Source organism: Eretmochelys imbricata, chromosome 27 (genome assembly GCF_965152235.1).
Source record: "Eretmochelys imbricata isolate rEreImb1 chromosome 27, rEreImb1.hap1, whole genome shotgun sequence".
Taxonomy (NCBI): domain Eukaryota; kingdom Metazoa; phylum Chordata; order Testudines; family Cheloniidae; genus Eretmochelys; species Eretmochelys imbricata.
Window position 1 is genome coordinate 16,496,714 of NC_135598.1, and position 19,326 is coordinate 16,516,039.

At 39.8% G+C, this 19,326-nt stretch overlaps 1 protein-coding gene across 1 annotated transcript in view; it reads right to left on the minus strand.

Annotated features, from left to right (window-relative positions):
* The window catches only part of MPP3 (MAGUK p55 scaffold protein 3), a 101,591-nt gene that overhangs the window by 9,630 nt on the left and 72,635 nt on the right, over positions 1 to 19,326 (minus strand). The window contains exons 10-16 of the mRNA XM_077806368.1: positions 18,298 to 18,494; positions 12,114 to 12,178; positions 10,585 to 10,605; positions 8,892 to 8,933; positions 8,253 to 8,408; positions 7,586 to 7,666; positions 2,063 to 2,156 (exon numbers count right to left, since the gene is read on the minus strand). Of these exons, the coding sequence (XP_077662494.1) occupies positions 2,063 to 2,156; positions 7,586 to 7,666; positions 8,253 to 8,408; positions 8,892 to 8,933; positions 10,585 to 10,605; positions 12,114 to 12,178; positions 18,298 to 18,494 (656 nt within the window). The remainder of the gene's footprint in view (positions 1 to 2,062; positions 2,157 to 7,585; positions 7,667 to 8,252; positions 8,409 to 8,891; positions 8,934 to 10,584; positions 10,606 to 12,113; positions 12,179 to 18,297; positions 18,495 to 19,326) is intronic.

Here is a 19,326-nt window from a genome sequence, read left to right on the forward strand (position 1 = left end):
ACAAACAAATACAAAAGTACCACTGAATAAGCATGGGCCCTGTGGAGTATATTGAGCAAATGGAATGTCCTAAAAGAAAAGTCTCTCTTGGAATATGTATCCTTATTTGGATGTTCTCAAAGGAATGTGGAAATGTTATAAATATTGCAGAAAACATCCAAGCAGTTTAGGACCAAAATCTGACCTACCTTGAAACTATTAGTTTATGATGGGGAAAGCAAACTGAGCTCTATGCATTGGTTTGGTTTCTATCTGTTACCATTACAATTTCAACAAAAACTCTACTCTTTTAGGGCATCTACAAGACTCGGGACATGTTGTTCCTTGACTTTAGCAAAGCTTTTGACACTGTCTCCCACAGTATTCTTGCCAGCAAGTTAAAGTAGTATGGACTATAAGGTGGATAGAAAGTTGGCTAGATTGTCGGGCTCAACGAGTAGTGATCAATGGCTCCATGTCTAGTTGGCAGCCAGTATCAAGTGGAGTGCCCCAAGGGTCGGTCCTGGGGCCGATTTTGTTCAATATCTTCATAAATGATCTGGAGGATGGTGTGGATTGCACCCTCAGCAAGTTTGCAGATGACACTAAACTGGGAGGAGTGGTAGATATGCTGGAGGGTAGGGATAGGATACAGAGGGCCCTAGACAAATTAGAGGATTGGGCCAAAAGAAACCTGATGAGGTTCAACAAGGACAAGTGCAGAGTCCTGCACTTAGGACGGAAGAATCCCATGCACCGCTACAGACTAGGGACCAAATGGCTAGGCAGCAGTTCTGCAGAAAAGGACCTAGGGGTTACAGTGGACGAGAAGCTGGATATGAGTCAGCAGTGTGCCCTTGTTGCCAAGAAGGCCAACAGCATTTTGGGATGTATATGTAGGGGCATTGCCAGCAGATAGAGGGACGTGATTGTTCCCCTCTATTCAACACTGGTGAGGCTTCATCTGGAGTACTGTGTCCAGTTTTGGGCCCTACACTACAAGAAGGATGTGGAAAAATTGGAAAGAGTCCAGTGGAGGGCACGAAAAATGATAAGGGGCCTGGAACACATGACTTATGAGGAGAGGCTGAGGGAACTGGGATTGTTTAGTCTGCGGAAGAGAAGAATGAGGGGGGATTTGATAGCTGCTTTCAACTACCTGAAGCGGGGGTTCCAAAGAGGATGGCTCTAGACTGTTCTCAGTGGTAGCTGATCACAGAACAAGGAGTAATGGTCTCAAGTTGCAGTGTGGGAGGTTTAGGTTGGATATTAGGAAAAAATTTTTCACTAGGAGGGTGGTGAAACACTGGAATGCGTTACCTAGGGAGGTGGTGGAATCCCCTTCCTTAGATATTTTTAAGGTCAGGCTTGACAAAGCCCTGGCTGGGATGATTTAGTTGGGGATTGGTCCTGCTTTGAGCAGGGGGTTGGACTAGATGACCTCCGGAGGTTCCTTCCAACCCTGATATTCTATGGTTCTATGTTTTTGTGATCCTTCTGGGGGCTTAACAGTTTTCCCAGGGCATCAGTGATAATCAGTGAGGCTGACAAATAAGGAACTTAAAGAAAACTGCCATGGTATTTTCAGATGAATTCTAAAAATAGAGAAAGGGGAAACCTCATGTTTTCCACAGAGAACAGTACAAAGCTAGCCAGGAAAGAAATTTTACTTTTCAGGCTTCTACGGGAATTTAAATTCTATAGGAAAACCTTGCACTAGCAGGAAATGAACTGGATAATCCAATAGGTCATTTACATTCCCAAATTCAGAATAAAAGTAATTAGAACTTGCCAGCATACATGTACCAGAAAATAGCAGTGAAGGTAGTTAATGGGACTGCCAGTAATTAGGCAGCAGGGTTGGATTCTGCGTCCTGCGCCTCTTTCCAACCCTTTACTGTTCCTGACTTGCCTTTCAGTCAGGCTTTGAGTGAGTTTATACTCAAACTGAAAACAAGAGTTTACTGGAAAAATTGCCCCATCCCATTATTACACTGAACTAGGTATGTATATACTATACATCTTGACAAGCAATATGTTGAAAATGTAGCCACACTATTTCTGTATGTTAAAACAAACCTACTTGTTATGCTGTACATCTATCTCAAATGATTGCTTAGAGACAAAATTGTATTCCACTCCCTCTTTTTCATGACTTTTCTTTGACCTGGTTGTATCTGGAAGAGTGGAAACAGTACAGTGAACATCAAACATGGGGTAGCAGTTAGCAGAAGTTGGATGCTGACTTTCCTTTGTTTAGTCTTAGGTTTTCATGCTTCCAAAACTAAATGGACACACACCATCAAGTGAAAAACAGAACTGAAAACAAAAACCCCTTTACCTGCATAAAAACAAAACCGTAGATTAAAATTGAAATAGTTAATTTACTTTATCTTTTAGATGATAGCACCCAAAAGGCCACCAATCGAGGTCAGGGTCCTGCTGTGCTGGACACTGTACAAATATATAGGCTGACATGGCCCTTCTCTCAAAAGATTTGAAGTCTGGGGCCCTGATCCCGGTGGAACCCTGCATCCTTGTAGAATCAGTGGAATTGCTTATCTGGAGCAGCTGGTGGAATTATAGCTCAATTTAAGACAAGATGGAACAAGTAAGTGAAACAGGCAAACAAGAGTAGGGAAGGAGGAAAAGCATGTAACCTGCTGTGAAACATTGCATGTCTGCACACAGCTTGGTGAGTCTTAAAGTAAATACTTTATTTAGCTTTTTAATTCATCTCTGCTTGGGCAATGAAAACAGACTCAATTTCAGATATGGTCTGGGTCAACCACAAGACATGGGATTGATGCAGGAATTATGGGGAAAAGTCCTTTGAGGTTCTGTGTTGTGTGCATGGGGTCAGACTACTATACTGGTCCCTTCCAGCCTTAAACTATGAAATTTTTGTTTTGTCTGTTTTGCATTTATGTTGTCATGCCCCTGGCACAAAGGTGCTGTGTTTTGGGTTGCAAAATATGCAAAGGTTGTTTATTTGGCTTTAGTATTTTTTGAAAATGTTTCCATTGGAATTTTAGAGGGACACAAATGTATCTATTTTTAAATCTGTAAAACCCCGTTTTTCTAAAAACAGTTGAAGGCCAAATTCAACCTCTGTTCTTTAAGATAATATAGCATACACAGAAGTTTTTTTACACTTTTTTTTTCCTTGCACATGGCACCACCATACAAATTCCTAGGGAAAATGGTATCGCTTCTAGTAAACAAGTTACAAATATCTCTTGTATCACTACAGCCTTTAAGAAAAGTAAACTCTCAAAAGACGCCCAAAACCCCAATCACAATTTTAGAACATGTAATTCATCACAAAACAACCTGGAAACAATATAAAGGCCTTATCCTGCTCCAGTCTAAGTTAATGACAGAATTCCCATGGCTTTCTGTGGGAGCAGAAGAAGGTCCTAAAAGAATAAAAGGAAATCAGATGTGACCCACTGGAGATAATCATTAGGAAATAAAATCAGCTTGTTTTTTTCAGCATTTTTTCCACCCAGAACTTCAAAAAAAACACAACAGGCTTGTTTGAGTAATTTCTGGGTTTTCTCCCCAAGCTAACTAAATTAGTGATAGCGGCAAAGAGTCCTATGGCACCTTATAGACTAACAGACGTATTGGAGCATGAGCTTTCATGGGTGAATACCCACATTGACAGACCCATGTAGTGGAAATTTCCAGAGGCAAGTATAAATATGCAAGCAAGAATCAGGCTAGGAATAACGAGGTTAGCTCAATCAGGGAGGATGAGGCCCTCTTCTAGCAGTTGAGGTGTGAACACCAAGGGAGGAGAAACTGCTTTTGTAGTTGGCTAGCATTCACAGTCTTTGTTTAATCCTGAGCTGATGGTATCAAATTTGCAAATGAATAAATTAGTGATTTAACTCTGACTTTGAATTCTTGCTTTTATATTTTTTTAAGTAGTTCTTTCCTGTACCTTTTTTGAGTGCCATAATGTCTCTCAGTGCAGTGAATATTTTAAATGTGGTCTGACATGTATGGTGTTAATCTCATCATTAGTCCTTAAGACATGCATTCTATTTCTATACATACTGTGACAAAGCTCTGTCCTTGTCTCCATGGGTCCCGCATTTCCCAGCAGATTTCGCTAGCCTCAGAGGCTCACTGTGACTCTCCACATAACCCTTCTCTCTAGGGAGAGAAGGGTCACAGTCTACTGAGCCATTTTCATCATAAGCCAGCAAGGGAGGTGAGGAGAAGCTATCCTCCCTTGTACAGTCTCTGTTGTCTCCCAGTCTCAGTGATTAATCAGGGAGGGGGCAAAACAGGTTGGGGGGGGGAAAAGAGCCCAGGCCCTCTACTCCAGGCTCCAGCCCAGGGACCTTAATAGTATCAACTATGGTAGCTGACCTTTTAGAAACAGGACACATATCATTCCCTGGGCTACTTCCCCACAGCAGCCTCCACTTCCTCAGGCTCCACTTCACCCTTACCTCAGAACCTCCTTCCTTGTGCCTGATATGGTGTGTACTACTCAGCCTCTCCAACAGCGCAACTTCCTCCCATAGCTCCTGACATCCACACCCACCAGACTGGCTGGGAGGCTTTTAACTAGTTTCAGCCAGTCCCTGATTGGCTTCAGGTGTCCCAATCAACCTAGCATTCTCCCTGCCTTCTGGAAAGTTCTTAATCGCCCCAGGTGTCCTAATTGACCTGGAGCAGCTGCCATTTATCTTATCTTGGTACCAGGGATTTGTTTAGCCTGGAGCTAATATATCTATCTCCCACTACTTTTCTATAGCCTTCTGGCCTTGCCCCGTCACAATACACTACGTGTCTTATGTATTGTTCACATTTTAAAATATTAGTAGTTCGCTATCACAAGCTTCTTTCAGTATTCTTGCTTTTGAATCCAGTAACTTTAAAATTGCATCATGTAGTTCTCTATTCCTGCACAACTGTTGAAATCAAATTTCATGTTTTCCTTAATCCAGTTACAGTAAGGAAGTAAGTTATTTTCCACGGTGACATGACATTGTAAAACTGTTACCTTTAGTATATTCTGTTTAATTATTTCAAGATCTTATATTGCAATAAAATACCAATGTAACGCACAGGAAAACAAACCTGTTTGCTATCAGAATTTGAGCTCTTGCCTGTTGTACAATTAATCTCAACATTAACATTGCCGTTGCTGTTTTTTTGCTTTTATTTGTCTGTTTGGTTTAAATCAATGGTACTCAGACCTCAGTGGTTCAGGAGTCAAATTAGCAGTCAACATTACCCAGAAGAACCACAGTAGTGTGAACTCATTGTTTCATTTTTCTATAGTACCAGTCACATTTAAAGAGTATATGCTCTGATAATATCAACTTGTATTAAGTTATTAACTTAATTGATTAATAACATAGTAAAAGCATCCTGATTGGTTAATAATTAATTCAGTGTTTTAATATCATATGCTGCAAAGAGCCACAGGAGACACCATTAAACAGGCATTTGCAGCTCGAAAGCTGCAGTTAGGGTATCACTGTTTTGTTTATTGATTCTCATGATTAGCTTAAATCGCCTGATCCTTGGGATCTAACCTGTGGCTTTTTAATGCATCTGGTTGGCAACGCTTGTATATTTGTGCTTTGAAGTCTAGTGCACTCAAATACCTGTCCACTAGCGTAAAATTAGGATAAAGTACAGGAATGATAGATTTGGGGCAAATATTTATGGGAATGAATCCTGCTCTGCTGAGAAACACTGCAGATGGACAAGCATAGCAGAGGTGAATTAAGAAGAAAGTCCTAGAGCATTAGATAGGTAAAGACTCAGAACGTTAACTGTTAAGCCTAAAAATTATTGGTTTTCTGTGTGTTCTCAACTCTCACCAGGACCAACATCATATTAAATGTTCAATCATGGATTCACATTCAATATATTAAGCAAAAGTCACTATATGTAGATAGGTTTCAGAGTAACAGCCATGTTAGTCTGTATTCGCAAAAAGAAGAGGAGTACTTATGGCACCTTAGAGACTAACCAATTTATTTGAGCATAAGCTTTTGTGAGCTACAGCTCACTTCACCGGATGCATACTGTGGAAAATACAGAAGATGGTTTTTATACACACAGACCATGAAAAAATGGGTATTTATCACTACAAAAGGTTTTCTCTCCCCCCACCCCACTCTCCTGCTGGTAACAGCTTATCTAAAGTGATCACTCTCCTTACAATGTGTATGATAATCAAGGTGGGCCATTTCCAGTATGTAGATACTTTCATTTCACCTCAGTTATTTTGTTCTGTTACCTCCTCCTGTTGAATTGTTCTCTCTGCTTTCTCATTACAGCATTGTTCATTCCTCAGAGATGCTAAATTATCTACCTGCTCTCCTCCTGTAACACTCTGATTTTTTTCATGCCATATATACACCATCTATATAAGTATAGCTCTTCTTTCCTTAGCTTTGAAGTTGTCATTTCTTTTAATTTCCTTAAAAGAAATGACTATTAGTCATCCCTTTACTTTAACAGTACACTCTGGTGACCATTTGCACAGCTTGATACAAGCTGACCATGAAAGTGTAAACCCATAACTTTCCAATGTTACAAGTACATCAAATTCAGATTTAAAAAACTAATACAAATTATGTCTGTATGTGATGCACATCTTTAACAAAGGGCTACTGGAAGAGAAACATGTCAAAGCCAGCAATCTAAATCAGATGTATGTAAATCCAAATAAAATTTACACACATGGGTTGGGGGTGAAACAGCCTCTATCCAAACATTAGAAGTTCCCTTGATATAAGTTTAAAACTTCTGGAAGACAAAATGATCAGTATAACTCTAAATCAGTTTTTGGGGCCCTCAGATAACAAGATACACAGTGATATTATTGCAAAGTTCTTAAAAAATTGCTAATTTCAATCTGTATACCATCAGCCCCCATCTCCATATAACTGATAGACCATAAATTCATGCACCAGCAGAGCAAAACCACACTTTGAAATACGTTTTTAAATTCCAGTCTTGCATATCACTGTGGCTCTGTGTGTATGAAGAGAATTAACATGTTAATCCAGGCTTCAAAATATCAGTTTTCCATTTTAAGGAGTCTGCCTGCTTTATTGTTCTCTGTTTCTTAAGATTAATATTTTTCTCTCTCTAAATAAATTGATGAATTAAAACTCTGTACCTAATCCAGCACCATCATCTTTAAATAGGAACAAAGAAGCATACATTTATCTTCTTTGCTGAATCATAAGAAATGTTTCATTTTAATTCTAATTTTTGAGATTTACAGTCTAATTTCTTCCCCCCTGTAGTCAGTCATTTTTTTAATGGATATTGAGAAAAGCAATCTGTTCATTTGGGAAATTAAAAAAAAATTATCAAAGGAGCTGACAAGATTCCAGATCAAGATTCCAGATCCCAGAAAGAGATGTGATATGCTGAGTCAATAAGAGACAAATACAGACTCTCAAAAGGAGGGGGAAGAACTTGAGCTAATTCTGAAAAATGCATGTAAATAGTGTGGGAACAGGAACAGACTGGATAGTAGTGTAATCAATCACTATATTACTGCATGCAGTATACAGTAAAAGGTGGGGACAAACAGATTCCTGTAAATGTTACTTACGTGGTACTGCAACACCATATTCCTGTGGATTCTCTGACACAACTTTCTGCTTGAGCTCATTTAGTCTGGCTCCTAAAGAACCTAAGCAATAAGGAAATGAAAACTGATTTGTTTAGGTTCTGAAAGAAATATTGCAAACAGAATGAAGGAATATTTTCAATCTCACAAATAGGATGCATGATGTAGGAGAGGGTTTAAAGAAATCTGTGCACGAAACAGCAAGAACTCATGTCCCACCCCCATTCTACCTTAAAGAGCATCGCTAGCAGCAGCTTGAATCCTAAATGGCAGGAGACCAGATATTTATCCAGTCACTGTAGCAGAAACTCTATGTTCACAGCATTTAGTTTTTCTGGATACCCCCCAGACTCTAAGCTACCCTGGAAAAATACCTAGACTCAGAGTTGCTAGGCTTACTGAACTGCAGAAAATCTTACTGAGCCTCCTTTTCTCTGACATCCAGTTTTTTATAAATTATTCTAACAGCTAAACATGCCTAGGTCCTGGTCAAAACTTTTTGGCAGGAAATCAGGGTAAACTACAGGACCTTGCCAAGACTCAGAGTGCTGTTTGGAGCTTCTGGAAGGGAATTTTTTCAGCTTTTCATTTTAAAAGGTCTTTTTAAAAAATGTTGATGGAAAAATTTCTGACCAGTTTTGCGACATACCAATCAAAACCACCAGTCTCTGCTTTTCTCCCGGCTGCTGCTGATATTTAGTGACTTCTTCATATGTTAGGAACTCAGATATGTCTGCTTGCTTTGCTTGATTCTGGTTGTTGTGTTTCTCCTTTCGACTTAACCTAAAGCTCCTCCGCAAACCAGCTGAAGAGCAAAATATAACAAACATTGTCCAAGCTGCTTGTCTTTCAATAAGAACTAGTATGGTGAAAACTGGCTTGTCTTAAGCATCACATGCACCAGTTTGTTTATAATGATGGGGAAGGGTGGGAATAGTAGAATTCTTAACTTCATAAAAGAGATACAATGAACCCCCTACTGTAGCATAAATACATCTATTCCATGGGAAGTTCATGACAACTAACTGCATTTGTTTATCAGGTGGAAAACAGGGGAAAGAGGTATTTGAGTCTCCACAACAAAGGAGCTGCCTTGGGATGAATTCTTCTTGAATCCTTGGTGCCAAGCTCAGGCTTTGTCAGTGGCCTGTTGTATCCTTGCATGCAGTTTTCAAGTTAACAACTCACATGAAACAAATTCAGATGAAAAGCAACTTGATTTAAAGAGAAGCATATTATTATACACACCAATTTTACAGGAAAAAGTACTGGGAATTAGGTTCCTCACCTATATATTGTCCATTGAAATATCCCTCACAGTCACAGTCTTCTGTTAATAAAGATGATGAGAGAAGGGGAAGCAAGATGTTACAATACCTATGTTATGTGGTTTGGGGGAAAAGACTTTGCATCCTGTATTATCAATATAAACAAGTACTAATGATAACTAGTTTAGCCCATGGCTAATGCCTTATATTAAATTGCCATTTAATGTCTCAGAATACATCTCTCAGTAAAAAATTTTTTATTGATCATCGCATCTGCTTAGAGTTGCTGTTAGAGAACATTTAAGCAATATAAATACTATATGCCCATAAAAACAAAGCAACTCAGAGGAAGGGCTGGCATTCATTCGCTACCTTCCCTGGTACATAGGATTGCAAGTGGATCTAATAATCCAGAACACTTCTTCTTGTTAGACTCAAGCACCATTTAGTACAATAGTGAGAACCATAGACGAAGCATTGCTCTGAACTCAAACTGAGAGTCAACAAATTTAATTTTAATGTTGTTTCTGTGCTAATCTCTTGTAAAAAAAGATAGATAAAAAGCATATTATAAGACTAACACTGGCTTTTTATCAGATCTCTGGGTCACTCATATACAATAATATACACAAACCAAGAGCATGCACAGTAAAAATGTAATCACTAGAATCTGCAGAATGTAATAGCTATACACAGTAAAATACTAAAAAAAAGTGGTCATACTTGCTCACTTACTGAAAGAAAACAGCTTGGCTTTTTATACTTTAAGGGCACTCCTGCAAAACGTTACACACATTAAAGGCAACATGCTAACTTTACTTAAGTCCTTAAATAGCAAAAGATGCCAGCCCAAAGAAAGGGCTCTTTTTTTCTATCCCAGATATCTGCATGTCAGTCCAGTAAAATTAATGGGGTCTTTTCTTTCAATGCAGGTGAAGAACAGTGAATTGTATGCCTACTGTAACAGAATATATTTGTAGTAACTTTAAGTATAAGATTCACTATTAAATTTTCCCCCTCATCGCTGTAACTAGCTGTTTGCTTCTCTTCCTCCCTGCTAGACCCTCTCCCCCAAAAGCTAAGTCACTGGCCATCTGATGACAGAAGGCAGCTTGTACTATGAGCGAAGTCAGTGGAATTAAATTTCAACACCTGAGACATCCTTTTCTAAAGGAGCACATTCAATGTGAGAGAATATCAGCAGGAACAGCAGTTAATTAAGAAAACACCTGCTGTTTAAAAAGACAAGGAAGTAATACAATGGCTATTATAAACAACATGATCTTAATTCAGTTGATTAGAATGAAAGTAACATAGTAAAACGCAGTGCAAATTAATAGCCAAGACAATGAAACCAGATTGACACTGGTGTCCCAGAAGGTGTCAAGGTAACCCTTTTTTTCTTTTGTAGAACTCCAAACCCACCAAGTTCTGCATCAGTTTATAATTCCTGTTCACCATGCGGACCTGAGCAGGCTGCAGAAGGTGTAAATTAACACAGGATTTGGCCCATAGCAGCTAACAAGAAGCACTTGTCCTAGATTTGGAGTAAATTGGAAACTGAGTATTTTTGTAGATACCTTGAGGTTAATTCTAATTCAGAAAAATGGCTGTAGGAGCAAATTGTCTTTAGCATTCCCCTTTGCTTTGGGAGTTCCTGTCTGTTTAGGAAAAGGCATTGTTTGTTCATACCAAGATAGGCAGAGCACCTACCTTTCTCAGAAGACTGATCATCTGCAGTTAGCGTAAAAGATAGAAGTGAGACAGTTAAAAGATGGGCAGACAAATGACTGAGAATCACAATGGAATGAAGGGAAGAATCTTCTTGCTTGTGAGACTAGTCAGTAAATTATACTAAAAGAACCTATGAAGTGATGTTTCCCCTTAATATCTCCACACCAGCTCAGGAGCCTTTGCAAAAGTGTAGTATTAAATCCAGCAGCTCTGATTAATTGGCTTCCTTGAGAGTGTCTTATTAAAAGCAGTAGGAGGCAATTGGCATTACATGCATCCTAACAAAGGCTAATTGAAACCATTTTATTTGGAAACACTTTGATTTATAAACTTATCTGACAGCTGTCTTGTGTGTACACTCTTTCCTCTCTGTGGCTAATGTATATGTATATAGTACTGAAAGGTAAACAGATGGTGGGTGTGAGAGACCAGAAGCTCACTTGTTGCACTGGGGATGCACATTCACTTGTTTCCAAAAACAGCAGTTTGATACCTAGCTTTATTTACTTGATTTCTGAAAACTTACACTTTGGTTTCCAGCTGTCTTGGCTAGTGCACAGCAGCATCTTTATTTTCTAAATCGATGTGGCAATACTGGGGCAAATTCTAGCCTCACCCATCCACATGGCACTCTTACTCCAACAACAGCTGAATGTAAACATTCAAGGGCAGCATTTAACCAGTTACACTTAGTGGTAACACAGAACTGCCACCCAGCCTTTCATCCTACATTCTATGATCCCAGGAGGAGTATCATTTTCTTCTTCTCTTTTGAGACCCTTTTACCAACCCCCCCCTCCATCATTAGCAGCAGCAGCTGCTGCTGCTAATAAACATCCAATAGCTGTTTCCTTCCACATGCTAAAGCTTTCTTATGGCATAGACTCTAAGGAATGCGATAGTGATGTTAAATTCTCCTTTCAACCTGAAGGACAGATGTCCAGAGGTGGGAAGTGTTCCCAACTCTTGTCTGTTGTGTTTTTTATCATGAATCTTTGATTATTTTGTGAGGGCCTTTAAAACCCCAGTTTTTGAAATCATAAGATTATGTGATAATCTCAGCTTCCCCCTTAACCCCTCTTTTCTTATTTTAAGTACATTTCTGGCCCTTGAGCTTGCAAAGAAAAGCTTGAAAATGTGACCCCCATTCCACCCCGCTCACAGACACCCCTAAAGCTCAAAGCCCAGCTGGTAAATAACAAGTCTAAACTTTATTATGTTTAACATCTCATTATTTTAAAATTTCATTATTTTTAATTCAATCTTATGACTTTGGGGGCTCATTCATTGGTTTTCTTTTTTGTTTTGTTTTTGAATGCCTGGGACTCGCAATACTGGGCAAAACGCAAACCCAAATCCTTCCATGTGACAGCTAATCATCATTAACATTATCTATGACATCAGAGTAACAAATATTTAAGCACATGATTAAAATCATGTCAACCTACTGGAAAGTTGATATATCAACAGTGAATTCATTGAAGAAATAAAGATCTGTTGAAACTTACATAATGGCTTCTTTACAGTTTTGGAGTTTTGCAGAGTGCCTATAGTTCTTCTATAATTCAAACGCCTAAATATTAAATAGTTATACATGAGTGACTTATAAAGAATTTTAATATAGACAATTTATACATATGATGGTATGGCAGATGAAAAATTAAAGCTTTTTCTTGCAACACTTTGCAAAAGGCAAACTTATCTGATTCTGGCTTAGATGCATTTTTTAAACATTATATTTAATGACTTCAAATTGTCACTGCTGGGTAACAGGTGGAAAAGAGATGCCAAAAGGTGAATATACCAGGGAAAGACTATCACAGAAATACAGATGCAAGTATGAAAAGCGTGGTTGTTTCCAAAATACATTTGTTTCTATTCCCACTGTTTTTTTCCATCTCTGTACCAAAGGTAAAACAAAACTAAGTCCTAATTTCATTCTCACTTATGAAAGATAAGCCAAATTCTACCATCAGATTCTCCCACCTACTGAATTCAATGGGTAGTCAAAGGTGTGAGATCAGTATCTAGTCCAAAATACATAATTTGAAGATATGATATTCAGAAATTATCCAGAGCCTGCCAGATGATCTCAGAACTTCATGCTTATTCCATAAAAATCTAACAAACCAACTGAGCTAGCTGGAAAAGCATCTTGTATGGAGATGAAGTGAGACAGCCATAAACGAGTCAAATATTCTAGAGTGCCCAAATGATTAAACCAGCTTCTAAACTTTCAGTTTTATACTTAAAATTTAGCTACCTGCTTGAAAACTACTTTTAACAAAAGCAATTAACTTCACTTTTCTTCAGAAAACTGCACCTTGCACTGATCACTGGAGAACCCTCCTTAAAGACAGTTATTTATACTACATACTCCACACACAACTCCATAATGGGAGCTAAAACAAAATGCCCAGGGATTTACATTATGTATATTCATGATGGGGGGCGGGGAGGGGAAGCTTAACCCCTTACACAAGTCCAGAGCAGCCCCAGATCTGAGAAAGAGGAATGCCAGAATATTTATTTTTATCCCCAGGAAGGGGAATAATAATTTTCCTGAGACCAATATTTGCAGAATTACCAATATTCTAGAACGGTTTCAGAGTAACAGTCGTGTTAGTCTGTATTCGCAAAAAGAAAAGGAGTACTTGTGGCACCTTAGAGACTAACCAATTTATTTGAGCATAAGCTTCCGATGAAGTGAGCTGTAGCTCACAAAAGCTTATGCTCAAATAAATTGGTTAGTCTCTAAGGTGCCACAAGTACTCCTTTTCTTTTTGCAATATTCTAGAAGGCTCTCTTGACACATTAGAGGAATACCAGCCACCCTTAACTGATGTCTATGAACAATACAGCCAGGTTAGGACAGCTACTGACAAAAATAGGCTGGCTATGAGTGAGCTGCTTTGAAAAATGGCTCTGTGGCCATGGTTTTATGTTCACGCCCCCAGGGAGTGTTCACAAATGAGATTACAGCCTGAAGAACAGCCAAAACATTTTAATTAAAAAGATGAACTTTGGTAAAGAGCTGAACCCAGCTCTTTGGAAACTGTGGCAGCCTGAGTTACATCTACATACAAACTACACTACCCCAGAAATTCACTTTAATGGTGACCATGGTATTAACCTTCCCCTTGTACATACTCCAATGCAAACACTGGAACTACCAATGGGTGTCAGTGTAGGTAGCCTCTTTCCCCTCTTCCCTGTAGCCTCACAGCAGCGGGACAGGATTCATTCCTTGTTCTCTCAAGCACTAGGCTGTGCCCTCCTAATTTGCTTGATGTGTTCCACAGTCACAAAGATGGGTCAGACCCATGACTGCCCTGCCTATTATGCTTTGCACAGTAGCACATTAGAGAGTGGTGAGTGCTACAGTAAGGTGCCTATTATGCACGGTTCTCGCCAGCCTCTGGGTCAACCTGACTAGATGTAGAAAGATGCAGTGAGATTAAGGGTTCAGATATGTTTGGGGGGTGGAGGTTATTACTGATTAATTTTTAATTAAAATGCCAGTGCTTTATGGAGTTCAGATGCTTGGCAACTAGCAGCAGTATACACTTCGAAATAACAGCACCAATTTGTTTTGCTGCGAGTGTGTTTGAAAATTTTCAACCTATATCAACTACCTCCTTGCATTTAAGGAGCTCAGAGCCGGCCTGACACACCAGCAGGAGAGTGAATTTGTGTGGGGGGGGTGGAGGGTGAGAAAACCTGGATTTGTGCTGGAAATGGCCTAACCTGACGATTACTTTAGATAAGCTATTACCAGCAGGACAGTGGGGTGGGAGGAGGTATTGTTTCATATTCTCTGTGTATATATAAAGTCTGCTGCAGTTTCCACGGTATGTATCTGATGAAGTGAGCTGTAGCTCACGAAAGCTCATGCTCAAATAAATTGGTTAGTCTCTAAGGTGCCACAAGTACTCCTTTTCTTTTTACTTAATATTTTAGTGTAAGGTAATATCTGATGCTTTTCTCTTATTGTTTTAAGAGATCAGCATGTGTTAAAACTCAATACTAGTACAAAATATGTAACACAGATGTTGAAATCATTGCTAGATCCTTCCACTTGCTTCACTTCAAAATCTCATGCTGTTCAAAGACATCTCCATTTGCTGCAAAAACAACAAGGAGTCCGGTGGCACCTCAAAGACTAACAGATTTATTTGGGCCTAAGCTTTTGTGGGTAAAAAACCCATTTCTTCAGATGCATGGAGTGAAAATTACAGATACAGGCATAAATATATACACTGGCATATATACACTCTTCATGTGCCGGTGCATATATTTATGACTGTATCTGTTTACCCACAGAAGCTTAGGCCCAAATATATCTATTAGTCTTTAAGGTGCCACTGGACTCCTCGTTGTTATTGTGGATACAGACTAACATGGCTACCCCTCTGATACCTGGCATTTGCTGCAATGTTCATTAATAGCATTTACAGGCAACAGCCCCTTTTAAACTCTCTCATTTTTGCATAATGCAGCCTTGTTTGTCATGGAAACTTCATAATAGCTCTGAACATTAAAACAAGAAGAAGCCTTAATTACTACACTCTGCTGCTGCAGTAATTCACTCTCACAGAAGTGGTAACTTGGGCAGGCAGTTCTGGTTTCGCTTTCCAGTAGAAGAACTCTCTCCTGTGGAGAAAACGGGGAACCCCATCCTCCACCAGGAAAAACTGAAGCGCTTGGAGTAGTTTCTTTTTGTTCTTGTCTCACCAGCTGTGGTGATTATTCACAGTAGTTTCTCTTCATCCGGACCTTAGCAGTTGTTCAGGGTGGCCTCTTTCAGGTCCTCTCCACCTGAATTGGTATCACATGGCGGTATTTTCCCCCATCTTTGGCTCCAAGCAGCATTAGTATTGCTGTGCCCCAAATCCCAGTGGCAGTAGAAGCTCTTTAGGGGGAGATGTCTGTAATGAATCCCTAATGGTGATGGTAAGTCTTCAAGGCAGCTTCAGGACTTATCTTCAAGTGATAAAGGTCGCTTTTCTGTATGGCTTCCCTGCTCAGCTCAAACCCAATCAGAAGTTGCCTGGAAAAAAACTTGATCTTCTAAGTAGAGGCAAGAGATGCCACTTGAATGGGTAACAATGAGTATCTGGGTATAAAGGGGAAAAGACCCTTTTCTGTTCTTGTTGGTCTCCTCTCTACCTGTAACAGAACATCTTCTTTCAGAAGGATGATTTTAACATTATGTAGAAATCATACACACTCTTACTCTGCTCCTAAGAGGTCACAATTTAATGAGAGTAGGGTAGAAAGGGTAGAAAGTTGGCTAGATTGTCGGGCTCAATGGGTAGTGATCAATGGCTCCATGTCTAGTTGGCAGCCGGTGTCAAGTGGAATGCCCCAGGGGTCGGTCCTGGGGCTGGTTTTGTTCAATATCTTCATAAATGATCTGAAGGATGGTGTGGATTGCACTCTCAGCAAATTTGTGGATGATACTAAACTGGGAGGAGTGGTAGATACGCTGGAGGGGAGGGATAGGATACAGAAGGACCTAGACAAATTGGAGGATTGGGCCAAAAGAAATCTGATGAGGTTCAATAAGGATAAGTGCAGGGTCCTGCACTTAGGATGGAAGAATCCAATGCACCGCTACAGACTAGGGACCGAATGGCTAGGCAGCAGTTCTGCGGAAAAGGACCTAGGGGTGACAGTGGACGAGAAGCTGGATATGAGTCAGCAGTGTGCCCTTGTTGCCAAGAAGGCCAATGGCATTTTGGGATGTATAAGTAGGGGCATAGCGAGCAGATCGAGGGACGTGATCGTCCCCCTCTATTCGACATTGGTGAGGCCTCATCTGGAGTACTGTGTCCAGTTTTGGGCCCCACACTACAAGAAGGATGTGGATAAATTGGAAGGAGTCCAGCGAAGGGCAACAAAAATGATTAGGGGTCTGGAACACATGACTTATGAGGAGAGGCTGAGGGAACTGGGATTGTTTAGTCTGCAGAAGAGAAGAATGAGGGGGGATTTGATAGCTGCTTTCAACTACCTGAGAGGTGGTTCCAGAGAGGATGGTTCTAGACTATTCTCAGTGGTAGAAGAGGACAGGACAAGGAGTAATGGTCTCAAGTTGCAGTGGGGGAGGTTTAGGTTGGATATTAGGAAAAACTTTTTCACCAGGAGGGTGGTGAAACACTGGAATTCGTTGCCTAGGGAGGTGGTGGAATCTCCTTCCTTAGAAGTTTTTAAGGTCAGGCTTGACAAAGCCCTGGCTGGGATGATTTAATTGGGGATTGGTCCTGCTTTTGAGCAGGGGGTTGGACTAGATGACCTCCTGAGGTGCCTTCCAACCCTGATATTCTATGATTCTATGAGAGCTTGTGGTGCTCAGGAGCAAGCAGGATCAGGTCCTTACTTTAGATCGCTTCTCAGAACTAATATAAGGATGGCCATATTGGGTCAGGACAATTGTCCCTCTAGCCCAGTATACAGCCTTCTGACAGTGGGCAGTGCCAGATGCCAGACTAAAAAAAACTTGCTATAGAGTTTGGATAGAAAACAGTTTATCTTGCTCTCTACCTTCCAGCTGTCCCAATACTATCCGTGATCAGCAGTTCCCATGTTATTCCTTGTTTTCCCTTATTCTTGAAAAAATAGTTGTTCAGGGTCTTCTCTCCACTATCCTGGACAATTCCAGACAGTGTTTTGCTGTCGCCATATGTTATGCGTCTTGGCAGCTTCTTCATTTATCGTTGTGCCAAAAATATTTTTCATGTGCTTAAATGTGTATGCTGTGGGCTGAACCTCTCATTTCCATATCTGTATTACATAGTGCAGATTTGTATTATGAACTACAATCTACTTGCTGCAGCTCAGTTATTTATACATGGCTTAACCAATTTACATAATTTTTATTTAGGAAATTGTGGCAACCTTTCTTCTAGATTTCATCTCAAGTCTGTTTTGGAAATGGCCAAAATGCTAAGTAGTAAAATCAACCTAAACTATACAGTCTTCTTGCATAATAAAAAGGAAGGGCACCTTGTTTCTCCACTCTGGCAGCTGCACTGTGTAACATTGTCCATTCATATAGCCCCTTCCACATAAGCATTTCACCTTAACAAAATTAATTTAGCCTCAAAATCCTCACTGTGGAGAAGATATAGGAAGTATTATCTCCATTTTGTAGAGGAGAAAAGTGAAGCACAGGGAGAAAATTACTTTGTAATCACAAAATATCTTCCTGTGTAAAGTATTTCCAATAATGAAACAAATTTAACAATGAGAATACTTGTTATGCAATGTATAAGGCACCTGTGGAGCTCACTGCCACATGGTATCCATAAGGTCAAGAACTTACAAAAGTTCAAGGGAGAGACATTTACACTAGGTTAAAAAAAAAAAAGGAGAAACTGTGTCAGCCTTCATGCTTCAGGACATAAACTAACAATTTATTGCCGGAGCTAGGAAGGCTATTTGCATCATTTGTCCATTTTGGGGATTTTGGCACCTTTCTCTGGCGCTTTTGGTACTGGCCACTGCCAGAGACAGGATGCCAGAGCAGATAGCCTCCTAGCCTGATCCAGCATTTCCTATACTTACTTCTTATTTTATGACAGGAATGTCCCCAAACAAAGTGCTGAAGCACTAAAAGCACCACAAAAATAATATAACATTATGGTTATGATTAATGAATCTATCATCCTATAACTTTCACTGACAAACCTTTCTTGGAACTGTTTTGAAGGGATCAATCCTGCCCTGAGGTTGGTATCACCAACACGCTTTGCTTGCCACCATGTTGGATCATCCTGGCTCACAACTTCTAAGATGTGTCTTCTCTTAAATGGCAATCCTGCCTCCTGACAGGGAATGGCTTTGTCCTCTTTTGGATTATAGCAGAAGAGTGCCCTCATAAATACCTTTAAGAAAAAAAATAACATACTCTTTGCCGTTTGTCCCATGTAGAATTTTAAAGCACTTTTAAAATGGCATTTCCACATCCCTAAATATTATACAGATTATATGTGGTTTCATACTGAAGTGGAGGAGTATCAAGCTACACTTACATACAAATTTGATTTGCTCACTACTGTAGAAAATGTGACTTTGATAGTACCTAGGAAAAAGAAGTAGTGTGGTAGCACACCAAGGCCCAAAGAAGGACCGGGGCCTCACTGCACTGGGCACTGCACAAACATCTACTCAGACAGTCCTAACTGAAACCATCTTTGTCTAAATAAGGACAAAATATAACAACTGGCTAGAGGGAAAATAAGGAGAGGGGGTAGGGAGGGGGCGATATGGTAACAGTAATGGAAACACAAGTTTGTGTAGATTAGCTATTTATTTATAAAAGTTATGGGATTCAGTATCTACAAAACTTTTTTTGTACTACACAAATGGACACCAGATTTAGAAGAATCTGTAGCATGCAACCTGCCAGTCATTATTAGGCATCTTACTATGGTCATAAGAGAAATGGAGCTTGAAATATATTTGAAAGGATCTAAAAGTGGATTTGTGAATTGATTATGAGAGGGTACTCCATGCATGTGGAGCTGCCAGAAAGGAGTCCTTGAAAAGGATTAGCAGACACTGGAGACTGCAATTGTTGGGCTGGTTCATGACCAATATAGACAACTGGGTAAGAACACAGGAGGTTTAGTCATGAAGAGTTTTGAAGGGGAGGACCTGAAGTTTGCATTTATGCAGTGAAGAAGTTGGAGTCAGTGAAGGGACCTCAGAGTTAGT